This window comes from Pantherophis guttatus, chromosome 6, assembly GCF_059756535.1.
Source record: "Pantherophis guttatus breed Tessera chromosome 6, ASM5975653v1, whole genome shotgun sequence".
Classification (NCBI taxonomy): Eukaryota; Metazoa; Chordata; class Lepidosauria; order Squamata; family Colubridae; genus Pantherophis; species Pantherophis guttatus.
Window position 1 is genome coordinate 17,230,208 of NC_142068.1, and position 27,677 is coordinate 17,257,884.

General features: G+C 39.6%; 1 protein-coding gene across 1 annotated transcript; it reads left to right on the forward strand.

Annotated features, from left to right (window-relative positions):
• TNFSF10 (TNF superfamily member 10) lies at positions 1–27,677 on the forward strand. The gene is made up of 5 exons (XM_034438978.2): positions 1–1,117; positions 16,144–16,284; positions 17,262–17,310; positions 18,711–18,815; positions 24,252–27,677. Exons 1-5 carry the CDS (start codon positions 995–997, stop codon positions 24,704–24,706), a joined length of 873 nt encoding a protein of 290 aa, XP_034294869.1. The 5' UTR covers positions 1–994; the 3' UTR covers positions 24,707–27,677.

Below are 27,677 nucleotides of genomic sequence, written 5' to 3' on the forward strand. Positions count from 1 at the left end.
TTGCCTTTTGGAAAAAGTACCTTCGGGATAACCACAACCCTGGATGATTTGAGACTTTCCATAGATCTTTCTTCCTTCTTTCCTTTCCTTTCCTTTCCTTTCCTTCCCTTCTTTCCTTTCTTTTCCTTTCCCTTCCTTTCTTTCTTCTCATCCAAGAAACTTTTTCAGTTGCCTTTTGGAAAAAGTACCTTTGGGATAACCACGACCCTGGATGATTTGAGACTTTCCACAGATCTTTCTTTCTTTCTTCTTTTTTTTCTTCTCATCCAAGAAATTTTTTCAGTTGCCTTTTGGAAAAAGTACCTTTGGGATAACCACGACCCTGGATGATTTGAGACTTTCTACAGATCTTTCTTTTTCTTTCTTTCTTTCTTTCTTTCTTTCTTTCTTTCTTTCTTTCTTTCTTTCTCTTTCTTTCTTTCTTTCTCTTTCTTTCTTTTTTTCTTTCTTTTTTTTTTCTTCTCATCCAAGAATTTTTTTCAGTTGCCTTTTGGAAAAAGTACCTTTGGGATAACCACGACCCTGGATGATTTGAGACTTTCTACAGATCTTTCTTTCTTTCTTTCTTTCTTTCTTTCTTTCTTTCTTTCTTTCTTTCTTTCTTTCTTTCTTTCTTTCTTTCTTTCTTTCTTTCTTTCTCTTCCTTCCGTCCCCTCCCCCCCTCCCCTCCTATCCTTCCTTTCCTCCCCTCCCCTTCCTTCCTATCCTGGGATCTTTTCCCAACTTCCCATAGACTTTCCAAAACTGCCAAGCAGGCGCCGCCGAGCGAGAGAAAGAAAGGAAAAGGAGGAGGAGCAAAGCGGGCTTTGAAAGGCGAAGTCCGGACGCGGCTCCACCTTAACCACCCCAATCCGAGCCCGCCAGGCCTCCCTCTCTCCACACAGGGACGGAGTCTCCCCTCGCCCGTCCGCTCTTTCTTTCACTCGTGCGAAACCCACCAACCCCCCCCCCCAATATTTTTTTTTTTGGTTGTTGTTGTCCGCCAGCGACCACCATGGTGGCATCCGGCGGTCCCAGCACGGGCCAGACCTGCGGGCTCGTCCTGATTTTCGCCGTCCTCTTGCAATCCATCTGCGTGGCGATCACTTTCCTTTATTTCACCAACGAGCTGCAACAGGTCGGTGCGACGTTCATGGGTCCGTCTGGCGGGGGAGTGGGGGGGAGAGGAGAGAGGGGAAGGCTTTACTGCTTGCAAAACAGGAGGTTTCTTCAGCCCCCCCCCTTTACGCTTAATATAAATACATTACTACTTAATACCTGAATAGGTTAGTAGTATATTAATTGAAGCGTAATCATGCATTTTTACGCTTGCAAGAGGGGTCCCTTGGGATGCATGTCCTTTTGCAACTCGCATCGGATTTGCTGCAAAACGCACGACCCGATCTCTTTTTTCCCCCCCTCCCCTTTGCAATTTAGGTCACTACTCCAACAAAGCCCACGTTGCAAAGGATCGCTCGCTCAATGCACCGCGAATACTTTTCGATACTCTTCAATACTGAGAAAATACTTTTCTCAGCTGCTATTTCGTATCCCCAGATCTGCAGCTTTTTGGCTCTTCTCTCGAATCGGGCCTATTCGCCCCACCGATTAGTCGCTTTCCTTCCTGCCCCGATGCTTTGTTTTAGCCAAGTACAGAAGTTTGCTTCGCGGCCGACCGAATCCGCCAGTCTTCCCTTTCTTTCTTTCTTTCTTTATCCACAAACTATATAAACTTATTACTCTAGACTAGAGTAATAAACCCATAAAGCCCAGCACGAGGATTAAATTGGCAAGAAACGCTCGTGGCTGCAGTGGAAGCAGGCGGAAATCCTTTATACGTTGCTGTTTTTGTTTTTTGTTTTTTGTAGGGGAAGGGAAGACAAGTCAATGGGCGGTATAGAAATAAAATAATAATAATAATAATAATAATAATAATAATAATAATAATAATAATAATAATAATAATAATAATAATAATAATAATAATAATAATAATGGCGGGAGATGGTCTTCAGTTTTAGCGGGATTGAACTAACCAAGGTTTTGCTGTTACTGTACTTATTTACAAAGAAACGGTGCAGCGCCTGCAAGTCCTATGCTCCAAACAAATGCACAGCGCCTGCTGCCTCCTGTCCTGTGTTTCAGCTAAACGTGCATTAAAGAATACGACTCAGAACTAACCATGTTTAAAAAAAAGAACAGGCAGCCATTTCTTTCCCCTCACGCCTCACCCGAGAGGGTTAAAAACTTCACAAAAGGCTGCAAAACGATCGGCCTTTGTTTACCTCAGTTTTAAAAGTGGGCTCCCTTTGTCTTGAGAGCCTTCCTGGGTTTTTGTGCCATACATACATACATACATACATTGGCTTCTGGTGTGAGATTTGAACTCTTTACAGAACCATGGAGTTCGTGTTGGGCTGGGTTGGTATAATGCAGAGTTTCCTAAACTTGGCAACCCCCAACTCCCAGAATTCCCCAGCCAAGCGTGTTGGGAAAGTTTGAGAAACAAGTTTGAAAAACTGCTGGTATGGTGCCTACTCAGCACTTAAGGGAGCACAATCTCTGTGGGCTTGGTTTGTTTTCTTAGTGGGTTTTCTTTTCAAAAAACAAACAAACGCTGGGAGAATGGTATCTACCCATTGGGCATTCCAGCGAGATAAGATTTCTATTTCTGCACCAAAAGGCAGTATACAGTAATTTCTTGGTACCAACCGGTCCTAACTGAACTTCCCTGAAGCAGTTCCAGTCTCATCTTGCAACATTCAGCTTGTATGTTTAAAAGTTGTTGTTTTGCACAGGTCTGGCTGCTAAATTACTTTGCCAAAGTTCTGGATTTTCTATATATGTATATATATATTTATTTATTTATTTTACTGCATGGAAAAGTTTAAAAGAAAAATAATGGTTAAAAATGCTGTTTAACTCCTGTAGGACTGTTTCCAGAGGAATAGTACAGATGAAACTAAATCAGCCCTTCCACAAGCCCATTCTGTTGCTTAGGCAAGGGGAAGAGGGGGCTAAGCTTGCATTTGGCTTCTTCCTTTCACACATTTCCACAATTCAGACACATTTCCTGCAACCAGCTGATCAGGAAGAGCAAGGGAGTTGCCCATCCTGCCTACTTCCATGCTTTTCTCAGTTTCTAAACCATTGGCTGGATTCACACATTGCTTTTGTTTTACTGGATCCTGGCTTGTTAAAGAAGGCAGGAGATCCTGTGGTACTCTGGATGCTCAAGTATAAAGGGCATTTTGCAGACCCCCACCCCAGTGGGTGGAATCGCCTATCAGTGCTGAAATAAAAAAATAGTAGGATCTCTTATCTCAGCCTACTGAGGAAGCAAATGGGGAGGGGGGATGCAGTTTGAGGCCCCAGCCCCTCCCTTTTCCTTGGTATTTAGGGGCCATTGCAGTCACAAATGCTGAAGAATTGGGAGCAGGAAATAGCACTTTTGTCCTGCTAAAAACCAGTTTTACATAATGCCTTTTAAAAAGAACAAAGCCCACGCAGCTCTTCCAAGCCCAGGTAAAACTAGCACATTAATCACCCAATGTTGCCCAAGGTGCATCTCCATTATCCCACCACGAACATTTAGTAGAGCACAACTACCTACCTACCTTCCTACTTAACCTGAGTCACTGAGCAGATTAAATAAAATTGCCCTCTATATGTGGCTCCAAGACACTGGGAAGAAATTCAAGGTATTGTGTGATACCTGTTAACTTGGTGGCCAACTAAAGAATGATGCATTTCTTGTTTGGAGAAAACTAGTACTCTTTATGAACAAAAGGTGTATACACCTTATTCCTCCAGGGGTCAGAACAGGTATTCCTTGTTTTTGCCTTATGTACACTTTTCAACACTGGACTACCGCCTATAACCTTTGGTCAGCAAAGGTTATTGTAAAATGTCCCAGATTAGCCTTTGCTATCTAATCACTGGAAGGTTGTTATTTTGCTGAAGCAAAATGCTCTGAAGTGGACTATGTTCCATGGCCAGGTTCCTGTTCTGATTTGAAAGATTCTTTTGGGACTTTGCCAGAGGCAGAGAGGTTGGGTGAAAACCCAGCACCATTACTCATGCTTAACTGAACCAGAGATTAGTGAAATAAGCCAGTATTCAGGATTTTCACTAGGTCAGAGGCTAACCAATGCAGCCTGTACTTGCCCAACACTGGAGGCTAAAATGTGGTTAATTACGTTTGCTTGCAGTTAACTTCAGTGGAATCTGATGAGAAATATACTATGCTGCAACATGCAGTGTCTTGCAGCACAAATATTGTTGATGCAGCTTTTGTGCTTGGTAATAGAAATTGATCTGGTGCATTCCAGGATGTGTTTAACAACATAAGCTCAAGTTACTTATTGTTCGTTTGCGTGAATTGATGTAAAGTAATTAAAACCTAGTTATGCGGGAGAGCTGTAAAACTAGATATGGCTGGGGAGGAACAAGAAGATTGAAGAGGGGGGAAAAAAGGATTATTTATCCTACCACGGTTACTTCAATCAAGTTTGTGGTCTCTCTCCATAGTTCTCTCTATGAACTCTATGAAATACAGGTAAACACCTCCCTTTGTTTGATTGATGTGGAATTAAAAAAAACAGGACCCAAAGCAAATAACCCAGGCTCACTTCGATGTTTATTGTTCAGTACATACTGTTAGGGTTTGCCTTCTCTCATAGTAACACACACACACAGATCTAGAAAAAGACAAGCACTGATATTTATATGTTTCAAAAAAGGAGGAGAAAATGACGCAGGCGGGCATTTACATGATAGATGAGCATTGATTATTTGCTTTGGGTCCTGCATTCCACATCAGCCAAATAAAGGGGTGTGTTCTCATTTAAGAAGCTGTCTAAAAGCCCACTTCTGCTTATCTTCACACATTTCCCAGCGAAAACAAGTTTGTTGAACTGAAGCCATTATTGTCTGAACATAATTTAACATAATCTAACATAATCTGTCACTGCATCGGAGGCATCTTTGGAATTATTGGAGCTTGGGTTGTAATTTTTCTTCAAAAGATAAAATTTTCAGTCTGTAATGTTTTGTAAAGAGAACGGTTTTAAAGTGCATCCAGTAGTAAAATGGGACTTTCCTTCATAGTACTCTGTTTCAAACAATCAGTAGATTCAATTGAACAGAACAGGAAGGGACCTTGGAGGTCTTCTAGCCCAACCCCTGGTCAATGCCCCCCCCCCCCCGTTTCATTTAGCACTTGGCTTTTGAAACCTAGGAGGATGGGATGGGAAGTTAAAACTTCCTGTGATTGTTCCGTTTTTAACTATTTTCACTACTCACACAGAGAGGATTAGAAAATAGGCTATTTTAAATTAAATATGAAATAATGGAAATCTATTTCGGTGTTTCTAAAAAATTCTTCAGACAGGCCTGTTCTATTATTTGTGTTCCTCCAGATGTTAGACTGCAATTTTCATAACCTCTCCCTGTGGCCACAATGGGAGGTGGAATTTAACTGAATTGTTGCCGTTCCTGAGTGGTGGAAGATAAAATTCAGTTTGTCCTGAAGCCTGCATTTAGTTGGACTACCCCTTCATCATGCAGTTGCCTCTCCTGATCTCCCCATTTTTCTTTCTTGACATCTGTTTCCCGAAATAACAATTGCTGAATTATTTAGGCAGAAGCTAAACCCAGCTACATCACATTTGCAATGCTTCATGCTGTGTGACTAACTTCTAATACTTCCCAAAATGCAGTTTCTGGGGAACTTTGTGGGTACCGGAGTACAATTATATAAACCCAGCATTTCTTAAGAGAGAAGAAAAAATGTACAAAGAGGAAGTATTATATATAGTAGTATTTAACTACTATATAGGAATTATAACTAGGAGCTGTGGTGGCGCAGTGGTTAGAATGCAGTACTACAGGCTACTTCTGCCGGCGGTTTGGCAGTTCGAGTCTCATCGGCTCAAGCTTGACTGAGCCTTCCATCCTTCTGAGGTCGATAAAATGAGGACCCAGTTTGTTGAGGGAAATATGCTGACTCTGTAAACCGCTTAGAGAGGGCTGTAAAGCACTGTGAATTCTAGACTTAGAATAAGTCTAAGTACTATTGCTATTATTATTGATCATTGTACAATCAGCCAGATGTTCAGACTGGGTTTGGCATTTTTGTCTACCTAGTCCAAGGACCTGGGATAAGCAGATCTGGATGTTTGATGGTGTTACAGATATCGTCGCAGGATGGAAGCTGTTCCAAGTAAAGCTGCCGTCTGCAATTGACTGATGGCAAATTTGTCAATGCCAGTGGTGTTCAAGTGGTGCTCCAGTTGCTTTTGGGATTGCACCCAAGATCCTATTGCTATTGGTTCTATCCTTGCTTGCCTTTGCCACAGTCGTTCTATTTCTATTTGTAGGTCTTTGTATTCTGTTCTTTCTCTTCTGTCTCCAGACACTGCCATATCCACTATTCAGACTTTTTTGTCTTTCTTATCGACAGTTGTTAGGTCTGAGGTGTTATGTGGCAGGTGCCTGTCTTATTATGATTGTTAAATTAATTTGCTGCCTATTTTGCCACGGAACTACTCTAGGCAAATATGCATTGCCAGACACGACAGCTTCCTGAGTATTGTGAAAATTCATGCATATGCTAGCTTTGAGAGGTGGAGCTTGACTGCTGAAAGGTTTCTCATTGGCTGCTCACCTTTGAGCACTGGCCTATGACGATTCATTGTCAGATTCAAAATCTGAATAGTGGAATTCATTCTGCAAATGAGATGAGAGGACTTCACCTGCAATTCAGTTTTGTTTCAGGAACTCCCTCTAGTTTATTCTTAAATCAGACACATGGAATTATTCTTTGTCACTTCTACCTGAATACCACTTTTGATTTGAATCTTAAACGAAACCAGGGCACACGTGTATGTATGGGTTAAAATAACTTTTAATCTGTGGGTTGTAGGAGAAAAGAAAGCTAAGTTACTAGAAGGAGAGGTTAAACGTGTCATCACTTTGGAGTCATTGCATTGCCACAAGAACCCCAAATCTATCTCCCCCCTCCCCGAATTCCATTATCTAGTGCCAAATTAACTTTGACTGTTAGTTGGCTAGATTCTTATACAGGTAGTCCTCAATTTAGGACCCAAAGTTTGAGGATTGAGCCCAAAGTTTCTGTTATTAAGTGAAACATTTGTTAAGTGAGTTTTGCTCCATTTTACGACCTATCTTGCAACAATTGTTAAGTGAATCACTGCATTTGATAAGTTAGTAACTTGTTTGTTAGGTAAATCTGGCTTCTCTATTGACTTTACTTCCCCATTGACTTTGCAAAAGGTGATTGCATGACCTTGGAACACAGCAATGGTCATAAATATGAACCAGTTGCCAAAGCATATGAATTTTGGTCACATGACCATGGGGACGCTACAAAGATTGTAACTGAAAAATGGTCACTTTTTCCAATCAGTTGTAACTTTGAACAGTCACTGAATGAACTGTTGTAAGTTGAGGACTACCTGTATATAGGTAGCAATAATAAACTTAGACTTGGAATAACTTTATTGTCACTTTAAATGTACACTAATTGGCATACATTAAAATGGAATTCTTCTATGATTTGAATTCAACTAATGCTCCTGATTATTTGCTCCTTGCATGGGTACAGTTTTATGGCTAGACAATACCTTACTTAAGCTCTCCTATGCTCTCTTGTTTTTGAAAGCAAATAAAAAAGACATTTCACCTTTATAGAGAATATATCTTCGGTATAAATAGTATTTGATCCTAGTTCCTAATGCTGCTGCTTCTGGACCCCTTCCTGTGCCTCTCTTGCCCTGTGCTTTCTCCCCGCTTTTTATCTACTTGTTAATTGTGGAGGATGCTAGAATTGTTGTCTATCTTCATTTATAGTGAAAAACATTTGGATAATGAGACTTTATATAGATCTCCCCCAGATGTTTCTTTTCTTAGGATTGTCTACCGCCAGTTCAGACAATGAGACCACAGAACATAAACAGAAAGGATGAGTTTATCACTGGAGCCTACCTCCCACATAGAGCCTTTCAGCTAATGGCAAGTTTTGTCTTTTGTGAAATGAAAATAGCCCTGGAAATACCCAGCAAAAAAGCAGCCTAACTTTCAGTCTAGAAATAATACTTCAGTGCACAGTTAACCTTTATGGGGAACCCCCCCCCTGTAGGTATCTTCCCTTACCTCTTATGACAATGCTTTCTTCCCTTTGAATTTCGAAGTTTACTGAGGCAATGGGGGAAATAGGTTCCCACAATTTCCACAAATTCATCTGTCAGTCACTTGGGACCACGTCTTCCTGTGGTTGTCTGCTTCTCTGGAATCTCTGGAGAAGAAACTGCAGAATTCATGGGTGTCATGTCGACAGTTCTGAAAAAAAAAATCCTTACACATATTCTTTGGCTTTTGCACCCCTAATTTCCATTATTATTATTTTTAAATTATGAACTGTACCCATTCTACTTGTGTGTCTTTCTTGTTATTTCATCTGTTTTTAATGTTTGGGTTTTAAGATTTTGTTGCAAATGGCTGAACGTTTTGGGGAGTCAGCAGTATGCCGGGTTAAATAAATAAGCGAATGGGGAAGAATCTATTCCAGATGGGAAGCTTTGCAGTTGGTGGGGTGTCAGAGAGTGATGGGTATTGAAATCTTGGAGGATTGATGTAGTAACATTGTGTGATGGTTCCTGCAGGCTGGCCTATCAATTTAATCTTCTGTTTAACCAGTTTAGGCTTTTTTTTGGGTGGGGGGGCGGCTAGATAAGACTTTTTCCTATCTTCAGGGCTGATGGTAGAGATAAAAAAAGTTTCTCACAAGGGTTTTTTTCCTGCATGATGTTAGAAAAAAAAAAACAGAATGATGAAACAAATAGACGATGCACACAGTTAACTGGCTTCAGTTTCCGATTCCAGCGACAACTTCCTCCTTTTGCGTAAGAGCAATACTGGCAAGAGAAATGTAGGTAGCGTATAACTTGTATAATCTATTTCTCTTACTTAGTCTGAAACAGCAGCCCATTCTTTTCGGGATAAACAGGTCTGTGTATTTGCAAGATGACCCTATTACCGTGGGATCAAAGCAGAGGCTGAAAAATGGCAGCATTGCAACAGGAAGTGATCGGGCCAAAAGAATATTAGGAAACCACCTTATGTAAATTAGGAACATCTGCTAGATGTTCCTGATTTGCACTCTGCTAGATGAGGCTTGGATCCACTTCATCCAGCTTTCTGCATCATATGGTGAAATCTGGATATATCTAAGAAGCTTAGAGATAGGACAGGAAGGCAACAGTTCTCTTTCCTGGTGGTTGGTTGGTTATTTATTTGATTTATACTTTGCTTTTCATTCAGGAGCATTAGATGGTGCACATAATAATTTCCTCCTCTTTTTCTCTTCACACATTAATAATGTGGGTGGATTGGATTGAGTGTGACTGGTCCAAAATTATCCATAAGATTCCACGGATGAAGATGGAGCAGAATCTGGATTTACCCACACCTACTCCAGTTCCTTAATGACTAGTTATTTGACCTATGTTGACAGAGGGGGGAGAAATTTCAATCTCCCTGTTTCACTTTGTGCATACTTTTATATACTGCCATGGAGTCTCCCTGGTCTACTCTTTAGTCTACTGGAAGACCTAAGCTGCACAATCCACTTTCTATAGTCTTTCTTCTAAAAGGAAAGCTTCTCCAATTCATGAATTCTTTGGTTGCTCTTCATTCTGTGTGTGTGTGTGTGTTTTAAGGCACCCTTATAAAGCACAATCATAAACTCTTTCTCCATTTGCCAAACTAGAGCCAGGGAAATATTTCCTTCTAACGTGGGTGGCTTTTGATTAAAGTCAGACCTAGGAAGTATTTGGATCTGGCAGTAGTTATGACAAAACTGTTCACCCAAGATTGAATAGGAATTCTGGCAATTGACAGTGAGGGAAGATTGCACTTTAAATCAGGACAAGCCAAAACAGAAACCTGAAGCAGGCAAGTCAGCAATGACTGCCTCTGCTGTCAGCTTTTGAAGGCCCTCAAGCCAGATACATTCAGTGGCCCAACCTTGTTGCTACCTGCTTGGCTTCCTTTTATCTTGCTTCCCACCTTCTTGCTTCTCAGACAGAAAGTCATTCAGCAAAGAGACTGGCGCCTTCTGCTTCTCTCTAGGGAGAAGACCAGGGAGCCAATTATAAAGGCCAAATATAAGTCCGTGGGCTGTTATGAATGTCCCCATCTTATACAGGTTTTGACAGGTCTCTGATAAGTCCAACCTGGACATTAACTCTATGGAGGTATTTGAGAAAAGCATAGCTGATTAGCATTGGGAGTCTTCCAAAATATAGTTAAGATCTGGGGGTGTGAAGATCATCAGGACCTGAAATTTCCTATTTCTGTCTCCCATCTTCAACCCCATCTCTCACTTCCATTCTTTTCATCGGTCACTTCCATTTCCCAGTTGTGAAAAGGCAGTGGAAGTTCTGGAAGCCCTGAAGTGACATCGGGCAATAATTTTAAGAGTCCATAAAACTAAATTCAAAATATTTGATATCCAGTTATTGAGATCATATATTGAGGAGGAAAGATTAGATACCCAAAATTATCTCATAGACATTTGTTATTGTTGAATTTCACTATAGCAATGATTTAGAGTTTGGAATTTGTTTAATAGCCTAATGGGAGAAAATATGAAAAAAGATACTGGTTTTGTTCTTTTGCTCTTCTTTTGTAGAGGGCATTCAAAAAGTTGCACGAAGAGGTGCTTTCAAGACTAAAGTTGAAAGCAAACCAACATCTGTTCCTCTCATTTTGTAGATTCATATTTTCTCCCTCAAGTTATTCTACCCAAAGTAGAGTTTCCTTTTCAGTCTGCCTTGAAGTGACACTAAGGGATGAATTTAGGCGAGTGGTTTTGTCTGCTACTTGTGGCTCAGTTCTATAATACAGAAAGGAAGACTCAATCTTGGTCAACTTTGAGAGGAAGTTTGATGGTTTTTTTGATTTTATAGATTATCCTCTGAACATTTCGTACCTAATTGTCCATCTCGAAGAGGCTTCATTACAAATTCAAGAAATGTTTGCCACTGTTCAGAAAAGCAGTTTGTGCCATCTTCTTGTTTCATGGTGAGAAGCCCCCATACTTGTATAGATAATCCTTGACTTACAACAGTTGGTTTAGTGATCATTCAAAGGTACATCAGTACTGGACTAAAAATGATTTAGGACCATTTTTCACACTTATCGACCGTTGTAGCATCCCCACAGTCATGTGATGAAAATTCAGATGCTTGGCAACTAATTCATATTTATGACGGTTGCAGTGTCCCAGAGTCATGTGATCACCTGCCACCTTCTGACATGCAAAGTCAATGGGGAAGGGAGATTCACTTTAAAAATCTTGTAACTAACTTAACAACTAGCGATTCACTTAAAAACTGCTGCAAGAAAGGTCGTAAAACAGAGCAAAATTCACTTAACTGTCTCATGAACAGAAATTTCAGTTCAATTCTGGTCATAACTTGAGGACTACCTGTACAGATTTTTACCAGTGGTGGAATCCAATTTTTTTTACTACCGGTTCTGTGGGCGTGGCTTGGTGGGCGTGGGAGGGGAAGGATACTGCAAAATTTCCATTCCCATCCCACTCCAGGGAAGGATACTGCAAAATCCCCATTCCCTCCCAACTCCTGGGTCCCGCCAGAGGTGGTATTTTCCGGTTCTCCAAACTACTCAAAATGTCCACTACCGGTTCTCCAGAACCTGGTAGAACCTACTGGATTTTACCCCTGATTTTTATCCTTGTGTTTGAAACTTTATCATATGGCAGTGAGTGGAGCATCACGGACCATTGTACACATATATCACTTTGTGAGTTATGAACGAGGGATTGTTTCTGTCATTGATGGCCACCGTAACTCTATTTCTGGATAACCTGTAAAAGCACAGATTTGGATTACATGAAAGTACTCCGAGCGATAAAATGAAAATAGAGATGGAAAGATGGAAACGGCAGGAGAATGAAAGTTATGGATAACTGTAGAATGTTACTGGGAAAGCGTGGAAAAACTCTGAATCCTGTCGATGAAGGAAAGATGACACCTTTCATTGATTTATGCATAGGTATGTACATGTGTGAGGATGAATTACGTGAGGTTGGTTGGGGCCAGAAAAAGCTAGTTTAGAGTAAAGATGGAGGCACACTTTCCATGTGAAGAATTTACAGATATTCTCCCTTTTAACTAGCGTAATGTGTAATCAAAGACCTTTGTATTTTAGGACATCAATTTTGAGGGATGCTATAGAATTTATCTTGGGTGAACAACAAGAGGGGAATTAGTAGAATGGGCAAATAAAGACCAAACTAAACATACTGTCAAATTTGTTTTATACAGATTAGTCACCAGATGTAAACAGAAGAGCAGATGGATAGCAACCATGAAGTTGAAATGAAGATCTACAAGCAAATTAACATGAAGGCTTCAGCTTCCTTCAAAAGCTGGGCAAAGTTCCATTATCCAGTATTTTCAAGGTTCTCTATAAATATCCATGATTTTTTTTTTTTACAGTTTTGGGTAGAAGGTATAAACGGGTTGTTACGAATAGTAATGTTTTTTCCTTGTAACTTTGATGAATAAAGTTTTTACTTATTTTTTGTTAATAACTTGGCTGTTTTGCTTATTTGACTTCCCTGAACAAAGTAATCTAATTTAGCAGTTTATAAATATTTCCTGCTGGTAACACCCCAAACCATTAATAGGTCATTATCACATTCCTCATTGTAGCATCTGTAGAAAGGCTGTGCTCTAGAAGCCCATGCACTCCTGTCCAGCTACCGTTCCTCTCACTCTCTGTGAGATAATGGAATTCAAATAGTTTGCATTGAACAGAAATAAAATTTACTTATTGCTGTAAATAATAAGTTCCACTGGAAGGTGAGTAGTACAAGTAAAGCAGGGGTGAAATGCTACCGGTTTGCACCGGTTTGAGCAAACCGGTAGCAATAAAAGCTACCAGTTCAGGCGAACCAGTAGTTTAAAAAGCTACCAGTATTTCCAATGATCAGCTGTGCTGCGCAATTTATATTTGCTAGAAAGCAGGAAATCCTGCTTTCTAGCAAATCTAAATCGCGCGGCACAGCTGTTCCCCCACCCCTTGCTGTTCCACTTACATTAAGCCTCCTTTTTCCGTGTGCGGCGTGCATTTGGTGCACACTGTGCAGGCAGCAAATGTAGCAAACCGCGAAGGATTTCACCACTGAAGGAAAGAATAACATTAGTGATGTTTAGTGGAGGAAAGGAAGGGGAAGGAGAGAAGGAAAGAAGAAAGTAGAAGAGGATAGAAGAAGGGAAGGAAGGGAAAGAGACAAGAAGGAGAAGAAGGATTGTTGTAAAATAAGGGAGATGGAATGGTAGAAGAACAACTCAATATACTCAACTGAGTATACTCAAATTTTTTAGGATGAAGAATGAATTAATATGAAAGTTAAAAAGAGAATATGTATGATTAACAATTGATAAGAGACTGTACATTTAAGACATGTTTGTGAGAAATAAAAAAACATTAAAAAAAACATTAGTGAGCTTTTAAAGCAGAGCTAAAGTTCAGTTCTAGATAAACATTTTGGGTTCCTCCTGGATTGGTCTTGGAACAAAAGAGTAGCTTATCACGTTGAAATAGCCTTGGGACTTTTATTAGGCCCAATCAAAAAAAAATCACAAATGAAAAACATTTGTGTTGGATTTTTTTTCTTCTGGGTGAATCTCAAACAGAACTCGGGAAATGGAATATTGGAATATTCAAGTCTCAAAAGTGTGCATGTTATAAATTCTGTATTTTGCTTAGTGCAGGAGGCCAAGTCATACAGTAGAATACCTTTCATGATTGCATGATTATCACAACAGCCCTTAATGTATTTTTTTCCTTTGATTTCCCTTTTAAAATAGATTTAAACGTACAATTAAGATCAAGAGCTGAAATTTAAATGGTCTGCCAGTTCTGCACAAAAAGGGAAATATTTTAAGTTTCAAACAGTTGTCTCGAGATGAAGACTTACTGCTCTGAGCTTATTAGAAGTATTTCAATACTTCCGTTCTGCAAAGGGATCTACCATATTTTTTCGGAGTATAAGACGCACCTTAGTTTTTGGGGAGGAAAATAAGAAAAAAGCTGATTGGTGGGTAGATCGGCCTCCCAGAATACCCCCCCAATCAGCTGTTCCCAGAGGTGAATTTTAGCACAATTTCGTTGATTGAGCTCCATGCCCCCCCTTTTTTTTCCTGCCTCTGAAGCTTCTGAAACAGCTTCAGACAAAAAGCCTCTGAAGCTCTGTTTCTGAGACTTTTTTTCTGAAGCTCTGGGGGCTTTTTTTCTGAAGCTCTGTTTGGAGGCTTTTTTTCTGAAGCTTCGTTTCTAATGCTTTTTTCAGCCTCTGAAACCTCCGTTTGTGAAGCTGGGTGGGGCTACATTCAGAGTATAAGACGTACCCAGATTTTCACCCTCTTTTTTGGGGATAAAAGGTGCGTCTTATACTCTAAACAATGTGGTATTTGGAATTTAGGATACTTTCCAAAATGGGCACGGTGCATCCAGTAATTTTGGGACAGCTGTTGCAAACTCAAAATGTTTTAACATGCCACCAAATAGTAGGCAGGATCAGGATGGAAAAAATATGCAAGGGAGAAAAACATATTTTTAGCCTACTCTCACCTTAAATGGTGCAGTTCTTAAAGTAGCATTTTCCCAGTCAATTTCAGTAGAAAACCTACCATAACAAATTCAACAAGAAACTGAACTAGATCTGCAGAAGGTTATTGCAAGAGCCACATACAAGCTACCAGTTGTCCTTCTTTGACCGAGAAGGCCTAAATTTCCTCATAAATTCAATAATTTGTCCATGAAGACAGTTTGATGGTTTGAGGCTTGGACTTCGTGATCAAACTGCATATCAAGATATTTCAAAGGCTCAGCTTGTAGAAATTCATGGGAGATCGATGCTGCTGTCCTGCAAGAGAGAATTTTGTGGTCCAGTAACTGTTTATAAAGATGGCTAACCTTCTGTGTAACCCATTTGTCATTTTGAGATGATTGTGAGGGGGGAAATGGCAGATGGAAGGAAAATAAGACTTCCTTGTTTTGTTCAACTTGTTTTTGTTTTTCGTTGGATTCCTTGTTTTGGACCACAATGTTTTTGTTCCGTTGCATTATAATTATAGTGTTCTATGAATAAATTTGCTTTTCATTTGGGAAGACCTTTTGGGAGGAAGGTTCCCATTCTGTTGTATTTTATAGTACCCTATTTTCTTTCTTTCCTGATTTTTTTCCTGCTTGTTTTGTCTCTTAAGGTAGATGAATAAAGTTATGTAAATAAAAAAATGTATATATTTAGTCAATTATTTTTCAGATGGATTTGACACCATTATGGGAAAGCCCCTAAAAGCATCAAAGACTACAATTTGAGGGAAGTTTATTCCAGATTCCTATTCCAGTGGGAATTATTAGGGCAGTTCTATAGTTTTGGACTTCTGAATCTTTGCCACTGGAAGCTGGAATTAAGGGCAATTGACATTTTAAATCAAATGGAAACTCCTGGGTCACCTACTTGGTTTAATTAGATCGGCTTTCTAGTTAGTTTGCACATACATACCTGTGATGACAAGTTTGATTTAACATAGTATGATTTGCTTCTGATCAGACGTGTCAGCCTGCCTGGAAAATCAAATAATGGTTGAGGGTTTTATTACAACCTGGGAATTTCAGCAAAATCACCAGTGTAGATCAATGATAAAACTGCTAAAATCCCCACGCAAAGGATTGTGAATGAATGCATCTCATAGTTGAAGTTTGAAATTTGCAGAAGAGGAAAGCAGAGATCTGTTAAGTCTCTGTGCTAGACTGAACAGATAGAACTGGGTTGATAGTAGCTTCCTGTTACCAGTACCAGCGGCTTGATAAAAAGAATAAAATAATGAAATCTGTTTAAAATGTAAGCTGGGATTCTCTAGCAGCCCAACACCGATAACAAAAATGGAAGTTGGTTTTTTTTTTTTTTGATATCTAAATGTTGTATCCAAAATAAATATTGACGATATTCAGTTACTGTACTATTCTTACTGAATGTGTTCCTGCCTCTACAGTTCCATTCATTTAAATTAACACTTGGCTTCCCCTGTTTTTCTAACACAGCTCCGAGACACCTACGCAAAGAGTAGCTTCGCTTGCTTCACCAGAGAAAATTTTTTCCTAGAAGATATGGATCCAAATGATAAAGAAGATGGCGATCCCTGCTGGGAGGTCAAATGGCAGCTGTCGAGGCTCATTAAAAAGGTACTCCTTTTTTAAAATACCTATCAGTCTTGTGCCAAAAGGAAATCAGGGGACACGGATTTTACTCCTTTCTAAGATTTATAGTGTCTGCTTTAATGGGATATGTCTGAACTTTCTGGGGTATGCACTCAAAATTCTAAAATGCCGATACTGCGTTTCCCCCAAAATAAGATCAGGTCTTATATTAATTTTTGCTCCAAAAGACGCATTATGCCTTATTTTCCAGTTAGGTCTTATTTTGGGGAAAATATAGTATTAATCACCTCCTGCTGACGATCTTAACTGGAGCTTATTTTGGGGGTAGGGCTTATATTATGCGCATCCTGAAAAATCATGCTAGGCCTTATTTTCCAGTTGGGTCTTATTTTCAGGGAAAGGGGATAGAAGGAGAAACAGTTGCATCAAATATTCCAGATTGTCAAACTTTAATGCTCATGGAAGGTATTTTGAGAGGGAAAAGGGCATCTGTAAAAATTGTTCTAGGTGATGTGTTTCTTTCTGTTGCTGACTTGAGCTTCTCCAGGGAACAAGTTACGGATGTGGGCATGGTGTCCCCTCTCCTTTTTTAAAAAGAAGTTTTCAACTTGGCTAAACAAGAAAGTTGTTAAATGAGTTTAGCCCCATTTTACGCTCTTTCTTGCAACACTTGTTAAATAAATCGCCTCAATTGTTAAAAGGTAGTATAACACAGTGAATCTGGCTTCCCCATTGACTTTGCTTATCAGAAGGTTGTAAAAGGCGATCCCATGACCCCGGGACACTGCAATAAATAAGAGCCATATATATATATAAATATCAACAATACTGGCTTCATCTCCATACACCTTTTACAGAAGAAGGTTCCTTAGACTATTCCAAAAATATTTGGGGGGAATGAAAGAATATAAATCCAGTGTTTGGATTTATGATGCTGCATTCTAATAATATCAGGAGGGGAAAAAGATAATTATATTTGTAATTGTAATTTGTAATTGCAGATGGTGGCCAAGAGTCGTGCAGAAGAAGGAACATCAGCTTCAACACAAGGTTGAGAAAGTTTATGATTAATGATTCATGAATGACTGCATTGTTGCATTGAGGAATTGAATGAGATATTCATGCAAAGACAGATTATGATGTAATCGAGATTATTTAAAGAAGCTGAACGTGGAGCACTCTGCTCTAGGAGGCACTTCTGTGTCTAACTGAACTGGTCCTTCCTGCATTATGCGTAAGTGGATAAGGAGATAATAACATTTATGGAGGCCACAGTCAAGCGGCAGGGCACAGTTTAATTTGCAGAAGGCCCGAAGTTCAGTCTTCCTGTAAGTGATGGACAAAACTTCTACCAGTGATCCTGAGGAGGTGCCAAATAAATACGTGGACATTTTACCTCAGCCACAGTAGTGGGGAAGATGGAAAGAAGAACCAAGCCATCACCTTTGCTGAAAGAACAATTCCATTGTGTTCTTCCTCAATGGTTTCCATTTTAACTAGTTCCCTAAAGTGCTAGACTTCCCTCATTTTCTTACAACATTCATGTTGCATTTTTTTTTTTTGGAGTTATACCTTTTTTATACTGTAGTATTAGTACTATATAGCCTCTTATAGTCTGACCTGTCTAAGGGAGCTTCCTACATTCCTTCCCATATAAGGTGGTATAAGCATCCATATATCTCCCAAAGGTGCTTTTTCAGGAGGCAACTAGATTTCCTTGTTTTTTCTTTTGAAGACGTTTCGCTTCTCATCCAAGAAGCTTCTTCAGCTCTGACAGGATAGTGGGGATTGGAAGGATTTATGCTCCTTGCAGACAGCTGGTAATTTGCATCCTTTTAGAGCAGTGTTTCTCAACCTTGGAAGCTTGAAGATGGGTGGACTTCAACTCCCAGAATCCCCCAGCCAGCAGCGCTGGCTGGGGGATTCTGGGAGTTGAACTCCACTCATCTTCAAGCTACCAAGGTTGAGAAACACTATTTTAGAGGGTCCCCTTCCATTTTCCACTATCATGTCAGACCTGATGAAGCTTCTTGGGTGAGAAGCGAAACGTCTTCAAACCCATTGGCCTCCTGAAAAAGGACCTTTGGGACAACCATGACCTGGATGACTGAGAATCTCTACAGGCAACCATGTATCTGTTTCATCCTTTCCTATAATATATATAGTATATAGCTAAATATTTATGGCAAGGGGAAACAAAACTACGACATCCAAATAAGGCAATACAAGACGCAAAGGAACGAAGAAGATTGGGTTTACCTGATACAAAATTATGTTTTGCAGCTTGTTATTTAGGTTGGATGAAAGACGGGGGGTTGCTGAGAAATAGAAGGACACGATCTGAGATGTGGGTGGCATGGATGTTTCTGGTACGACAAAGCTAAGGTTAACATAGATTTTAAAAAGAGTTCCAGGTAGGATATTAAATGTTGGCATTTCTTTCTATCCAGACAATATTTCTCTAGATACCATTGCAAGAGACGTACCTAGGAACTCCCGAGTCGCAGCTCATCTCACCTCAAGCAGAAGTGCAAGGAGAGCTTTATTTGTACAAAGTAAGACATTGCCTTATTCTGGGGGAAAGTGGCTACTGTTTAGATGAATGGATTTATTTCTTTTATAGATAGGTGGCAGCACTTGTCTGAGCTTGGAAGCTAAGCAGGATAGGGCCTGGTTAATGGTTGGATGGGAGATTTCAGGTAAGTATCTTTCCCATTGTTGTGGGCTGAAATCAAAATATATTTCAGGCAAAGGTGGAAACCACAGGCACAATAAAGCTGCTTTATTGCGTCCATGTAAACACCAGGAATCAAACTTGACAATATCCTTTTCCTTATAAGAAAGAGAAGAAGCTGCAGATTACATAGCAACTATAAGCAATTATAAGAGCCGAGATGGCGCAGTGGTTAGGGTGCAGTACTGCAGCTACTTCAGCTGACTGCTAGTTCAGCAGATGAGCAGATCAAATCTCACCGGCTCAGGGTTGACTCAGCCTTCCATCCTTCCGAGGTGGGTAAAATGAGGACCCAGGTTGTTGGGGGCAATATGCTATTTAGTATACTGTCTTTGGTGTAAGCCACCCAGAGTCCTCGGAGAGTGGGCGGCATAGAAATTATTATTATTATTATTATTATTATTATTATTATTATTATTATTATTAATAAATAATTTAGAAATTCTAAATTTGCCAGACTTGAACATTTTGACTCTACAAAAAACCACCTTACTCGGAACAGCTTACATCCTCCGACGATACCTTAACAGTTCCTAGGTCCTTGGTTAGGACTCGAGCTGCTGAGCTATTAACCAGCCTCAAAGGCTGTGAATCTCACTAAAGATTAAATAATAATAATAACAACAACAACAACAAGAACTCTTATAACCCTGTTTTTTGTAAAAATGAATCCAGAAAATGAAAGCAAAACTATATCAGGCAGACCCATCCAAAAAAAAATTAGTGGGCTTTTTCCAGGTAAGAATGTAAATCCTATCCATTGGACGTGATACTTTGAATTACATCATAAAATACTTCCCCTTCATGGATTACTGCCTTGTCGTGGCGAAGGGGCTTGCGTAGCTCGATGAAGCTATGAGTTATGCCATGAAGGGCCACCCAAGACGGACAGATCATAGCAGAGAGCTCTGACAAAACGTGATCCACTGGAGAAGGAAATGGCAACCCACTCCAGTATCTTTGCCATGAAAACCCCATGGACAGTACTAAAAGGAAAACAATATGATGCCAGAAGATGAGCTCCTCAGGTCGGAAGGTGTCCAATATGGTTCTGGGGAAGAGCAGAGGGCTAGTATTAGTAGCGCCAGAAAGAGTGAAGCGACTGGGCCAAAGCCGAAACGACGCTCAGCTGTGGATGCATCTGGTGGTGAAAAGAAAGTCGGGTGCTGTAAAGATCTATTCTCCATAGGAACCTGGAATGTAAGATCCATGAATCAAGGCAAGCTGAAAGTGGTCAAACAAGAGATGACAAGACTGAACATCGACATCTTAGGAATCAGCGAACTAAAATGGACAGGAATGGGTTAATTTAATTCAGATGACCATCAGGTATATTACTGTGGGCAAGAATCGCTCAGAAAACATGGAGTAGCTTTCATAGTCAGTAAAAGAGTAGGAAAAGCAATACTGGGATACAATCCCCAAAATAACAGAATGATCTCAGTTTGAATCCAAGGCAAATCATTCAACATCACAGTAGTCCCAAGTCTATACCCCAACCACTGGTGCTGAAGAGGATGAAATTGGCCAGTTCTATGAAACCCGACAGCATCTTATAGAATTAACACCAAAAATATGTCCTTATTATCATGGGGGATTGGAATGCTAAAGTAGGAAGCCAAAAGATAACCAGAATAACAGGCAAGTTTGGCCTTGGAGTACAAAATGAAGCAGAGCGCAGGCTGATAGAATTTTGTCAAGAGAATACGATGGTCATAGCAAAGACTCTTTTCCAACAATCCAAGAGATGACTCTACACATGGACATCACCAGACGGTCAACACAAAAATCAGATTGACTATGTGCTCTGCAGCCAAAGATGGAGACGCTCTATACAGTCAGTAAAAACAAGACCAGGAGTTGATTGGCTCAGATCATGAGCTTCTCGTTGCAAAATTTAGGCTTAAATTGAAGAAACTAGGGAAAAGCACTAGGCCACACGGGTATGAACTAAATCATATCCCTGATGAATATACAGTAGAGGTGACAAAAAGATTTAAGGAATTAGATCTGATAGACAGTGCCTGAAGAACTATGGATGGAGGTTCGCAACATTGTACAAGAGGTAGCAACTAAAACCAAACCAAAGTAAAAGAAAGGCAAGAAAGCAAAATGGCTGTCTGAGGAAGCTTTGCAAATAGCTGAGGAAAGAAGGGAAGTGAAAGGCAAGGGAGGACAAGAAAGATACACCCAATTGAATGCAGAATTCCAGAGAATAGCTAGAAAAGATAAGAATACCTTCTTAAATGAACAGTGCAAAGAAATAGAAGAAAACAATAGAATAGGGAGGACCAGAGATCTCTTCAAGAAAATTGGAGATATGAAGGGAACGTTTCATGCAACGGTGGGCATTATAAAGGACCAAAATGGCAGGGACCTAACAGAGGCAGAAGAGATTAGGAAGCGACAAAATTACACAGAAGAACTATACAAGAACGAACTTAACATCCCTGATAACCAAGATGGGGTGATCACTGACCTCGAGCCAGACATCCTAGAATGTGAAGTCAAATGGACCTTAGGAAATCTGAGCAACAACAAAGCTAGTGGAGGTGAGAGTATTCCAGCTGATCTATTCAAAATCTTAAAAGTGCTACACTCAATTTGCCAGGAAATTTGAAAAACTCAACAGTGGCCACAGGATTGGAAAAGGTCAGTTTACATTCCAATTCCAAAAAAAGGCAATGCCAAAGAATGTTCAAACTATTGCACCACAGCACTCATTTCACATGCTAGAAAAGTTATGCTTAAAATCCTACAAGCTAGGCTCCAGCAGTATGTGGATCGAGAACTACCAGAAGTACAGGCAGGATTTCGAAGAGGCAGAGGAACTAGAGATCAACTTGCCAACATACGCTGGATCATGGAGAAAGCTAGGGAGTTTCAGAAAAACATCTGCTTCATTGACTATGCTAAAGCCTTTGAGTGTGTGGATCGCAACAAATTTTGGCAAGATCTTAAAGAGGTGGGAGTACCAGACCATCTTATTTGTCTCTTGAGAAATCTATATGTGGGTCAAGAAGCAACAGTGAGAACTGGACATGGAACCACTGATTGGTTCAAAATTGGGAAAGGAGTCCGGCAAGGCTGTATACAGATTGTAAAGAAGTATGGAAGCTTCTTGGGTGGGACTGCTAGCCTAAACAATTCTCAGAGAGTTGAGCTAATGAGCAGATAATCACCAGATAACTGCAAAGAACATAAATCCTTCTGTTCCCCACCAGTCAGTTAGAACTGAAGAAGCTTCTTGGATGAGAAGCCAAATGTTTTCAGGGGAAAAAACAAAACAAAATTCAGTTGCCTTTTGGAAATATAAGTACCTTTGGGACAAGCATGACCTGGATGATTGAGAGTATCCATAGATAATCACATTATACCTTTTTGCCCAGTTAAAGGTTACAGATCTGAGAGTTTTAGGATACTTGGATGGCCTTGAAACACACATTGTGAGAGAGGGACAAACTTGTAAAGGGGATTTAGCATAACAACCAGGCTTTTGGTTTTTCCCATTTCTTCACTGAGGGCTGCCTTTGCATGCTATGCAAATGTGATACATAACTCAAGACAATGTTAAGAAGGGGCAGACCCAGAGACCAATTCCAGCAGGAAATTTCTGGGGTTCCTAGAAGATTTTAACGAACTCGGCTCAGAACCTACCATCCTGGGCTCTCCACCAATGTGAAGTAAACATTTTCACATCCTAAAACTCAATGAAAAGAGAGTAGATGAATGCAGTCTGCTTTCCTATGATATTAGGCTTGTGAAACCTGGACTAGATGAATGTAATTATTTCAATTAAATCAATTTGCATTAAAATCAGTGGAGTGGAAGTTAATTATCCCTGCTCTAAGTTGTAATGATTTCACTTGATCAAAGGGTAAATACGAGAGTTTAGATCTAACCCATCATAATCCTTTTGCTAGATACTGTTAATTATTTAATGTTCCCTCCCCAAATAAAGGTGTAGGCATTATTATACATATTCTTGATGTATAATTTAGAGACTACTTGTATTGCATTTTTAAGTAAAGCCAAATCCTCTGTGTGGCCTATAAATACGCTATTTTTCAAAAGCACTCACAACCTTTATGTAACCTAACCCAAATTATACTATCTATATGCAAGACAAAGAATTTCTAAGGGGAAATTCAAGTGCGAATCCAAAGCAGCCCATGGAAACCAGCGAGAATGTTCTGGCGATAGAACTTGGCCAGGAATATAAGATTAATACCAGACCTGTAGAAAAAAATAGCATTGTGCAGCTTTTGATGGCTCGCATGGTGTCAGATGGCCATGGGGGCAGAGAATTCTGGGAGTTGAAGTCCCAACACATCTTCAAAGCAGCACATTGGGAAAGTCTGCAAGTACAAGTAGTCCTCACCTTAATGACCACAATTGAGCCCAAAATTGACATTGAGTTTTGCCTCATTTTACAATCTTTCTTGCCACAGTTGTTAAGTGAATCATTGCAGTTGTTAAATTAATAGCAAGGTTGTTAAGTGAATTTGGCTTCCCCATTGACTTTGCTTGTCAGAAAATAATCACATGACCCCAGGACACTGCAATGGTCATAAGTATGAATCAGTTGCCAAGCATCCAGATTTTGATCATGGGACCATGGAGATGCTACAACGGTCATAAGTGTGAAAAATGGTCATGAGTCACTTTTTTCAGTGCCGTTGTAACTTTGAATGGTCACTAAGTGAACTGTTTGTAAATTGAGGACTACGTGTAGAGTCTTGGAAGAGAAGCTGGTTCAAAGCGTTGATAAAACTTTCCATTTTGCAACTTGTATAGCAACAGTAATATGGGTCACTTTCCTTAATCCATATGAATGATGATCACACTTATATGGGCATTGGGATTTAGGACTCGTGAATTGGAATAAAAGCTGAGTGGTGCGGTGGCCTAGAGGTGGAGCTTTCGCCTCACAATCAGGAGGCTGTGAGTTTGATCCTAGATAGAGGAAGATATTTCTCTCTCTGGGCACAGCGAGAATATATCTGCTGAACAAAACTCCGCATTGGCAACAGGAAGGGCATCCAGCCAGTAAACTCTCAGCTCCATTCAGTTGCCCAGACTCCACCCCGCAAGAGATTATGGGGTTGTTAAAAGGAGATGGATGATGATGATATTGGAATAAAAGCTGCTAAGAAGATGCAAAGTTTACATTATTTGCCTTTTTAAAAAAAGAGGTGGGATTTATTTAGCGTTTTACATGCCTAAACTATTTTATGCCTTTTTCAATCTATCACAGGTACCCCCATGAGAAACAATTTGGGATTTAAAATAATCTCTTGGCAATCTTCAGTGTACCCTTCCTTTCTTCACAATATACTGCTGAGAAATGGAGAACTTGAAATACAGCAACCTGGATTTTATTACATTTATGCACAGACTTATTTTCGTTTCCGGGAATCGGAAAGTGTTGAACCCAATGCAGATCCTGACTCAGAGAGCATTAGGAATCCAAAGCAGATGGTTCAGTACATTTCCAAATTTACAGATTTTTACCCAGAAGCCATCCTGCTCATGAAAAGTGCAAGAAGCAGTTGTTGGTCTAAAAACGCAGAATATGGATTGTATTCCATATACCAGGGTGGAGTGTTTCAGTTAAAAAGAAACGATAAGATTTTTGTCTCCATCAGCTATGTAGAATTGGTGGACATGGATAAAGAAGCCAGCTTCTTTGGAGCCTTCCTGGTCTCTTAAACAAAGATGAGAGAATAATTAGACATCCATAAAGAAGTTGTGGAAGACCTGAAATATTCTGCCTTCGAAGTACAGTAAGAAGTAGTTGCACTATCCACAGAATTGGATGAAGTATTTTAGTTCCTCTGTTAAGCACCACTGAGACCAGTTCAAGGTCCCATTATCCAAATTCCACAACGAATGTTTGGCACGCTACAGATAACAAGACATGCTAACAAGCTGCTGTGGGTCCGTGAACAATCTTCCAGGGATTTGGGCTTTTTTTGGTTTCGAACAGGAAAGTTGCATTTGATTTGTTTCAGCAAATTTCTGTTGATTAGATTATGCATGGAATCCATGCACCTAAGAAGACGCATTACAAGTGATTTCAACCTGTACTGTCGTGTGGGTAGTTGTCACCCTGCTGTGGGTTGCATTTGCTGAACCGACTCTGACAACAGAGTGTAAAAGATAAAGCAAAATAGATTCCCTAAATTAAGACTGTTTCCTTTTTTTTCACATCAGAATGGTGATGTTCAGAATAGCCCCTATCCAGAAAGGTAGCATCTCTGATCGCAAGAGAAGAAAAATCCCATATTGGAAAGCTGCATCCTAAACTCGCTTCCATCAAGGGGAACATTCATATACCTGCACCCCCTTCATGCAGCTTGAAATGGTACAGTCCTGAGTAGGCTGTACCAGGCAATAACTCCAAACAAGCTGTTCCTTTTGTGAGAATGAAAAATGTGAATCCCATTTGGAAAGAACCGGATTTGCTTCATGTTCCAATTGGGCCAAATGGATAAAGAGTCAGATTACTCTGAGGCTGGAAACAGGCTTCAGATTAGTTGCGTATCTCCTTTTAATGCAGGAACATTTTTTGTATGAAAAGATTTATTTTTAAAGTTTGTATTTTTTTTAAAAAAAAAGAAAAGAAAATAGCATGCTAACAAAACCAGGACAGTCAAAGCAATTATTTTTTGCAAAGGTCCAGATGCAGTAAAATACAGACTGAAGTGAGGGATGTAATTTGGATGAGCCAGAGTGAATCAATAAATGGTGTCTTTTGTTCTTGTGAGAATTAGCGTTATCTTCTGTAGACCACTGCTGAAGACACTTTAAAAAAAAAAAGTAAGTAACTTAATTGCTGTAAAAGCAGTTAAATGTTTCTGAGAGTTTACTGTTTTATTCCACAAAGGTAAGTGACGGTTAAAGAAACTCACACTTTATTTAGAACTGGAATCACATAACTGTTCAATGCTGGGTAAAAATCAATTTATTTCTGTAATGCCAAATAGTACCAGGTTGGTATTTAGTAGCATTCACCATGTAGCAATATTGTTATTGAAGTTGCTATGAAAATCTTCACCTGTAGCATATTTTTTTGCATTGTGATTGACAAAAGAGTTGCCAATTGTTTCTCCAGCTTTTACAGCACACCACTTTGATGTATACAGCTTAGCGAATACCATTTTTCATGGCTCTTGTTATGAAACCCTCTTTGCAGTTATTGATGTGGTTTTTCATGTGATCCATTAGCTCAACTCCTCTAAGGGCTTCCTATCTCTTTTTCGCGTAGCCTAGAAGGAAAATCCCACCCTAACTACAATTTTGCACAATGGGATCATTGTAGCCTTGTTCACATATGTTAAAAAAAAAAAGAGATAGAAATGTAGACAAACTGCTACTGCAGAAGGAAAATCCCACCATAACTACAGTTTTGGACAATGTATCCAATTCTACCCTAATATTGTTGGCAGCATATGTTTAACAGAGATGGATAGAAACATAGACCAACTGCATCTTCAGAAGAAATTTTTTCCGAAATGCTTTTTAAGTAAATGCAAAGAGATGCTGAAGTTACATGCTGTGTCAAATGTTGAGGTGTATATAGGTAGCATTGACATTAATGTGATAACCCATTTTAGAATCGTCACCCTTTGTTCACACCAGTGTAAAAACATACAATCTTAATTCTGAGCGGAGCCAACCCAGTTTGACGGTCTCCAGTTTGGGATGCCAAGTCCAAGGGGTCTGACTAAGAGCTCCCTGGAAACTGTGTTGAAATAATATTGGGAGATTTTGCGTGGTTAGTAGCAAGTATGTAAAAACATGGCCGCCCTCATACCTCAACTGTCATACTCATGGTGATATCTGAGAAGAAAGAATTGGAAAGGTCTGGAAATAAAGACTCCACGACCTATTCCTGGGAATTTAGCAAATCTGAGGGACAAAAATCTGAATGACCATTAATGGGTAGCAAAACTCTGTTAGGACAGTTTAAATTTTGCAGCCCAAATATGGTTGGTTATACTGTGAAGCAAAGCACCGATTTAGCTAGATAGTTCCATCTTTATTAAAATTGGTTTATCAAATGGATACAGGCAATGTGATAGCAAGCTCTTGACCATCCTTTGGGTTTTTTTAAAGCAGTACTATGGATATCAAAAATATCATGTGTGGTATATATATATATAATTAAAAAATGGGCTTTTTCTGACTGCCTCAAACAGTCAGAAGAAACAGAATACTTAAGCAGGAAAAAAGGAGAAAATCGCCAAACTCTTTTTGGCTAGTCACTTTTAATATGAACTGTAACCAGGGCAATCGTTTACAGGCAGGCAAGTCTAGACCACCAATAGATGGTGTCAAAACCCACCACATTATTGTGTCTCCTTGCTGCCATCTTGTGGTTCTTTTAGTTTTTGCAGCTGATCATATGTAATGGTTTATTAGAGATAAATCACATCCACACACAGACTTCAAAAATTAAAAGACAATTAAAAAAGTTAAGTTTAAAAACAAGCATGATCCATTTTTGCACATGATACAAAATGCTTATAACAATGTTTATCTGTGATGGAGCTCTTCAGCAGGCTTGAAAATGCAACCAATCAGAAAGTGATTCAATTCTTGTATATTTTCTTTTTTAAGTGTGAAATTTACTGATGTTTTGTACTTTCATTTTTAATAAAAAAAAATTCCCAATTAA